The 7,279-nt window shown below is 45.5% G+C and overlaps 1 protein-coding gene across 1 annotated transcript; it reads left to right on the top strand.

The window, feature by feature from the left end:
* Positions 1 to 1,574: 1,574 nt before the first annotated feature.
* LOC112327843 (uncharacterized) lies at positions 1,575 to 6,135 on the top strand. Its single transcript, XM_024602696.1, has 3 exons — positions 1,575 to 2,268; positions 2,339 to 2,953; positions 3,290 to 6,135. Exons 1-3 carry the CDS (start codon positions 1,575 to 1,577, stop codon positions 6,133 to 6,135), a joined length of 4,155 nt encoding a protein of 1,384 aa, XP_024458464.1.
* Positions 6,136 to 7,279: the final 1,144 nt, after the last annotated feature.

The raw sequence follows: 7,279 nt of genomic DNA, 5'->3' as shown, positions 1-7,279 counted from the left end.
AACCTAGTTTGAATGGTTAACTTAACAATGCATGTTTACCATATGGATAGATATTTGCCTTGGATTTCTCGTGTTAGTAGGTATTTGATTTGGATTTCTCGTGTCAGTAGCTTACTGCCCATCGACATTCGGGTCGATACGTGTCGGCCTGTTTGGTCTCGGGTTTATAGGTATTTGCATGAGATTTCTTGGGCTGGAAGGTCTCCACTCGTCAGGAGTCAAGTCTGTAGGTATTTGCTATGGTCAATAGGTATTTACTTTGATTTTCTCGTGTCTGTAGCTCCCGGTCCTTTGGGGCTCGGGTCAATAGGTCTCATCTTATCACTGCTCAGGTCGATAGGAATTTGCCTAAGATTTCTTGGAGCGGTAGGTGTTGACCTGTCAATGCTTTAGTCGATAGGTATTTGCCTTAGATTTCTCAGGTTGGTAGACCCGTCTGTTGGGGCCCAAGTTAGTTAAACTAGGTATATAAAATTGCATCTGAATATGGAAAATATGACCCAACGAATACAAAGGGTACAATGTAGACCCCTAGTTGAAAAATTGATAAATTAGTGATAAATACAAAGAATTTTTATACATTTAAGGTGAAAATATTTAGAAAACTATTTTAGAATTTTCAAATGAATTAATGTATGGTTAAATGTATAAATGGCTTTGATTGTCGGTGTAAGCCTGCATGCAATTGCATAATTGTTTTTAACCCGGAAAGTAATGAGATTTAATGAAAATTTGTATTATAAATAAGAATGGAAGTTCCCAATAAATTAGGGTTTAGGGTATAGGGTTTTGAGTTTAGCGTTTAAGGTTTAGGATTAAGGGCTTTCAGTTTTGGGTTTCGGGTTTAGGGTTTTGAGTTTTGGGTTTTTGGGTTTAGGGTCTAGGGTTTTAGGGTTTAGGGGTTGGGGATTTAGAGGTTAAGGGTTTGGGGTTTGGGTTCGGGGGTTCGGGGGGTCGGGGATCGAGTTTAGGGTTAGGGGTTGGTGGTTGCGAGTTTGGGGGTCGGGGGTCGGGTTCGGGGGGTCGGGGTTGGGTTGAGGTTTGGGTTTCGGGGTTTCGGGGTTCGGGGTTGGGGGTTTCGGGGTTCCGGGGTTCGGGGTTCGGGGTTCGGGGTTCGGGGTTTCGGGGTTTCGGAGTTGGGGGTTGGGGGTTTCGGGTTTCGGGTTCGGGGTTCGGGGTTCGTGGTTGCGGGTTGAGGGTTGAGGGTTGAGGGTTGAGGGTTTAGGGGTTTCGGGTTTCGGGTTTTCGGGTTTAGGGTTTAGGGTTGGGTTAGGGGTTCAGGGTTCAGGGAGGGAGGGAGGGAAAAAATTCTGAGTTTTAGTGAGAGAAGCTCTGGAACTGGAGACTAGAGAGAGGCTGTGCTGCCGGAGTAATACCCACTCCGGCCACCGTTGGATCATCTCCATTTTCTGATATGTTGTGTGACTCAACCCCCACTACAATCTGACCATTAGGATTTTTGTAATATTTCGCCGTTTGAGAGTTCTTCTTGATCAAAGGTCCGCTCCCACATTATTTTTTGGTTCTTCTCTGCCGCCACCCCTGTACTTCTTGCTTAATATTTTTGATTATCCATGGCCTCCACTGGTCGCCCCCCTGTTTCAAGACTATCAAACAACCAACCACTTCCTACTATCAAACCACCTCAGACATCAACACCTCATAAACAATCGAGCAACCCCCCTCAAATATCCTCCCTGCTGCCTTCGATACGCACTACAAATCCCCTTCACCCCCACTCTGGCTCCTGGGCAGAGAGAGTCAGAGTAACTGACACATCCACTAGGTTCTCCCTAGATCCCATCCCCAGGCAGGAGTGTGGAGCTCGTCTCAGGATCCCTGCAGAACTATTATCCGAATCTGCTGACAAATGGAACAGGTGCATGGTTGGCTTCTCCCCAGGCTTCAAAATGAATTACCATACGGTCAACACAATAGCAACAAGAGCTTGGAAACGTTATGGGCTAGAGGATGTGATGACCACAGCCGGTGGATTTATGATTTTCAGATTCAATACAGTGGATGACATGCATGGAGTGCTGGAGAAAGGGCCCTGGATGTTCGGGGGCAAAGCTATAATCCTACAACAATGGCACCCTCACCTTGTTCTTGATAAGAATAAGATAAATAAGCTTCCTGTATGGATACGTTTGCATGGCCTGCCTTTCCCGCTCTGGTCCAAGTCTGGATTAAGCCTATCTGCTAGCATGGTCGGCCGCCCATTATCTTGTGATGAGCAAACCTTCAACAACACCCGGCTGGACTTTGGTGTGCGTGGAGATTGATGCTGCCCTCCCCCTCATCCATCAGTTTGAAATTGAAACCCCTCTATCTGCAGAACCTATCCTGATAAAAGTTGAATATGAGTGGAAACCCTCTCGGTGCAGCAAATGCTGCTTGTTTGGCCATGTATGCCCAGAAACAGACATGACAGAGCTAGCTCAAATGAATCCAGAGACCATACCAACCGAAACCTTACCCCTCCATCTATCAACTGATTCTGGCAAAAACAATGACAGTTGCACTATTGCAGAGGGGACAAACAAATCTCCACAAGAGAATACCCTATCAGTTGACGCTGGCAATATCACTAATGAGGTCCACTATACTGTTGCAGCTAGGAAAAACAAGGCAAGAGCATCCGGTCTCAGTGGCCCCCTACATACACAACCCACTGGGCAAATTGATAGCAGAAAGGGCCACCTACCCAAGAAACCAATGGAACAGTTGCATATAGTGCCATTCAACAGCAGGCACTACCCCATTGAAAGCAAATTGGACAATGAGGGTGATGAGGGGGAGTCAGACAATGATCCAACTCATGACTATCAATTGATTGAAGAAAACCAGCTGCTCATCGCCAGATTTGACCGCTGTGTAGAGAGCAAAATGGCACCCCTGATAAGCACTAGTGAAGCCTCGTCTTCAGCTGATGCATCCTCAACATTTATAGGTAGCCCCCCTTCCCTCATGTCAGGAAAAAAAAAAGGGAAGAAGCTGAAAAAGTCTAAAGGCCTATAATGCTTCTGTTTTGCTATTTTTTTTCGTTTTCCCGCATTATATTAATTTTATGTTTAAGATAGGTTGTTAGAACATATGGGGTCTGAATAACCCCAAAAAACACAGGTTTATTTTTGAATGGATTCATAATTCCAAGCTTGGAATAATTGGTCTGCTTGAAACCAAAATCGCCCCCCTAACCTTGATACGGTTATTGCTGGTCTTAACCTGCATTCTTGGAGTTTTGTTTCCAATGCAAGTGCATCTCCCACTTGCCGTATCCTGGTAGGGTGGGATACAAAGATTGTGAAAATCTCTTGCCTGCACTACTCTGACCAGTGGGTCACTTGTGAAGTTACGTCCCTTGCCTCGAAAGAAATCTCCAGGTTCACCTTTGTGTATGGCCATAATACTCCGGCTGGGAGAGGCTTAATATGGGAGTATATAATGCAGCATGCTCCGCTATTCTCTACATCCCCTTGGGCCCTCATGGGTGATTTCAATGCCACTATTCAGCCTTCGGATAGGTTAGGTGGAAATTTGCATTGGTATGGGCATCATGAAGATTTTGGCCGTTGTATTCATGAAGCTGAACTAATTCAGGTTCCATATTCAGGGCTGAAATTCTCCTGGCATAATGGTCAGATTGGAAGAGATACTATTATGAGGAAGCTTGACTGGATCTTCTGTAACCCGGCTTTCCTTAACACTTGGCCAACAGCGCACTCTAAGTTCCTCCCTAGAGATGCATCAGATCATAGTGCAATGATCCTAGACTTCAGCAATCACAGACCTCAGGGACCAGCCCCTTTTAAGTTCCTTAACTTGTGGGCGGACAAAGAGGATTTTATGGATATAGTCAGAGCCGTTTGGCAGCCTCCCATCAGTGGCAATCCCATGTATTGCCTCACAGCTAAGCTTCGACTTTTAAAGAATGCCTACAAGTCCCTCCATAGACAGCATACAAGTCACATCTCTCGCAGGGTAGCTGAAGCAAAAGCTAGTTGGAACTCTGCTCAGGTTGCTCTGGATGAATCCCCAGATTCTCTTGAGCTTATGACTGCAGAAAGGAATCATGCCCGAATATACTCTCAGTTATGTAAGGAAGAAGAGGCTTTCTACAAGCAGCGTTCTAGAATCCAGTGGTTGAGTCTAGGGGATAGAAATACCAAGTTCTTTCATAGATCCCTAGTCCACAGACAATCTAGGAATAGGGTCCATGGTTTGACTGATGAGGCAGGGAATCAAGTGACTGCTAATAAGGAGATGGGGCAACTAGCAGTGACATACTACCAGAACATTCTAGTAGCCCCCCCTCATACATCTCAAGAGGATGTCTCAAGCCTTTATACATCCAAGATCCCTCCCACATCGGTTCCCAGTCTTATCCAGCCAATCACTTTAGAAGAAATCAAGAGGGCCCTTTTCTCAATCCCAGATGATAAGGCCCCGGGGCCAGATGGATTTACCTCCTACTTCTTCAAAAAATGTTGGGGGATTATTGGAACAGATTTCATTAATGCAATCAGGTCTTTCTTTGAACGCAACACCCTCCCAAGATGTATCAATGCAACCATAATAGCCTTGGTGCCGAAGGTTGAGAACCCTGCAGGCATGGATGATTATCGGCCAATATCTTGCTGCAATGTAATCTATAAGTGCATATCCAAGATCATGGCTACCAGATTGAAGACCATCCTTGCTGATATAGTTAACCCCTCCCAATCGGCCTTTGTTCCAGGGAGGCAGATCTCAGACAACATTTTGTTAACTCAGGAGCTAATGCATAATTATCACTTGGATAGAGGCCCTGCCAGATGTGCGCTGAAAGTTGATCTGAGAAAGGCGTTTGACACAATCAGTTGGGATTTCATAATTAGGGGGTTACAAGCTATAGGAACTCCGGACTGCATGGTTGGATGGATTAAGGCTTGCATATCCTCGGCTACCTTCTCTGTTAGCCTCAATGGAGAGCTACATGGGTTTTTCCCTTCCAGTAGGGGGCTGCGTCAAGGCGACCCCCTCTCTCCTTATTTATTTGTCCTTGGCATTGAAGGCTTGGGGGGTCTCCTTAAGACAGCTTCATTGGGCGCACAGTTTAGATTCCATTGGAGGTGCAAACAGAATGCTATCACTCATCTTACCCTTGCTGACGATCTCATGATCTTTAGCCATGCCGATCTAGCCTCAGTTAAAATCATAAGGGAGGTTCTGAACAACTTCTCTAGTCTCTCAGGAGTGGAAATAAACCACAACAAAAGTCAGGTTTTTGTATCAGGGGTTGCAGAGGCTTTCAGAACAGACATCATCAATTGCTTGGATTTCAGATTGGGTACCCTACCAGTGAAATATCTTGGTGTTCCTTTGATTAGCACAAGATTAACTCATCAGCATTGCCTGCCTCTAATCGAGAGAATTATTTCCAGGATCAAATTGTGGACATCTGCTTCTCTCACTTATGCAGGTCGGCTCCAGCTAATCAAATCAACCCTATTTTCTATACAAGTGTACTGGTCAAGTATTTTCATCATCCCTGCTTCAACGATCCGGAAAATTGAAAGCTCTCTTGCCTCATTCCTATGGAAGGGCACTTCACTCACCCATTCAGGAGCTAAAGTTGCATGGGCTTCACTATGTTACCCCATGAATGAAGGGGGGCTGGGGATAAAGAGCATCACAACCTGGAACAAAGATGCACTTCTGAAGCATGTCTGGAGGCTGATATCCAAAAACTCTTCCATTTGGGTAACATGGGTCCTTTCGGTCCTGTTAAGAGGCCGCAGCTTCTGGTATATCAACCTCCCCACGGCCTCCTTTTGGTCTTGGAGAAAGATTCTTCAAAGCAGAAACTGGTGCAAAGGTCTTTTCACATCCTGTATTGGAAATGGCAGGGATACATCACTATGGCTGGATTATTGGCTGCCGGATGGAAGAAGAGTCTGCGACCTTATGCCCTTCAGGGTGTTATCTTCCACAGGTCTTCCTTGGAACGCGAAGGTTGCTGACATTATCAGTGCGGGTAGATGGAGCTTCCCATCAGGACACCTGGATCTCCAGCCGATATGGAACTCCATCCTCTTCCACCCAAAGATGCACCAGCTAGATACATACATCTGGAACGGGACCCCAACATGAAATTTTACTATTGATTCAGCATGGAATCTTCTGCGTGACACCAGGCCAGTTGACTCAAAGTACCACCTCATCTGGTTTCCAGGACACACCCCCCGCCACGCCTTTTATCTTCTGGATAGCTTCTATGGAAAGACTATACACAATGGACAGGCTTCTCTCTTTTCGTATCACCACTGCCTCATCATGCATCTTCTGTGGTTTGCAGGCTGAGACGCATGATCACCTCTTTTTCCAATCCCCCTACTCTTCCACGGTTTGGAGGGATTTATCAGCTAAAACTCTTTACTCCTGGCCTACCACATCTTGGCAGAGACTACTCCAATGAGCAGCTTCTATCTTTAGGAAGCCAAAAGACTTCACTCACATCCTCTCTAGGATGGTTCTCTCAACAACAGTGTATTATATATGGTACGAGCGAAACAACAGAATCTTCAACAATGCCTACCGCTCTCCCCAAGAGCTCAAGACTGAGGCATATGAAGTAATCATAATATGCATAATGGACAAGGATCATGGCGTGGTGCCCAACAATCTCAAAAATATTTGGGGTCTTCCAGATAGCTGAAAATCTGCTGCATGCCAACCTAAAGGGCTATGCTGATATGGAAGGGAATGAATGAGTTGAAGTCGGGAGCAACGGTATATCCCCGCTGTATGGTGCTGCTCACGTCTCCTGGAGGGAAAATTTCTACTAGCATGGTCTTGTTCACGTGAGGCTCATGCAAAGTCTTCTCTTCGCCTGCTTGTTGTTATTTCAATCGGGTGGGGCCACAAGCCCACGAGTTGCTGCTGTAGTGAGGCTAATTTTGTTGTTCTGTTTTTGCTTTCTTCAGATGGGGCCGTTAGCCCAAGGGCCTTTTTCTCTTTTCTTTTGTAATTTCACATAGTATTTCGCGAAATTCCTGTACAGAATTTACCCATTTTATACAACTTAACTTTATCCAAAAAAAAAGTTTGGGGTTTGGGTTTAGGATTTAGGTTTGGGTTTGGGTTTGGGGTTTGGGGTTTGAGGTTTGGGGTTTTGGGTTTAGAGTTTAGGGAGGGAAAAAAAAGAAAAAAAAAATGGGGAGAGCAAAGCTGCTGTGAGCGACTGCGAAGAAGAAGACTGCTGCCCATAGCCTGACCGCCGGTAACCTTCAAAAAC

This window comes from Populus trichocarpa, chromosome 6 (assembly GCF_000002775.5).
Source record: "Populus trichocarpa isolate Nisqually-1 chromosome 6, P.trichocarpa_v4.1, whole genome shotgun sequence".
In the NCBI taxonomy this organism is placed as follows: Eukaryota; Viridiplantae; Streptophyta; class Magnoliopsida; order Malpighiales; family Salicaceae; genus Populus; species Populus trichocarpa.
Note: the sequence above shows the minus strand (reverse complement) of the source record. Positions and strands in the feature narration are given on the sequence as shown.

Excerpts from the sequence above, each read along its gene's own strand:
- LOC112327843 (XM_024602696.1), top strand. The coding sequence starts at position 1,575 with ATGGCCTCCACTGGTCGCCCCCCTGTTTCAAGACTATCAAACAACCAA. Across the intron at positions 2,269-2,338 it reads CAACACCCGGCTGGACTTTG|AACCTATCCTGATAAAAGTT; the intron begins GTGTGCGTGGAG and ends CTCTATCTGCAG. Across the intron at positions 2,954-3,289 it reads TGCATCCTCAACATTTATAG|GGTGGGATACAAAGATTGTG; the intron begins GTAGCCCCCCTT and ends GTATCCTGGTAG.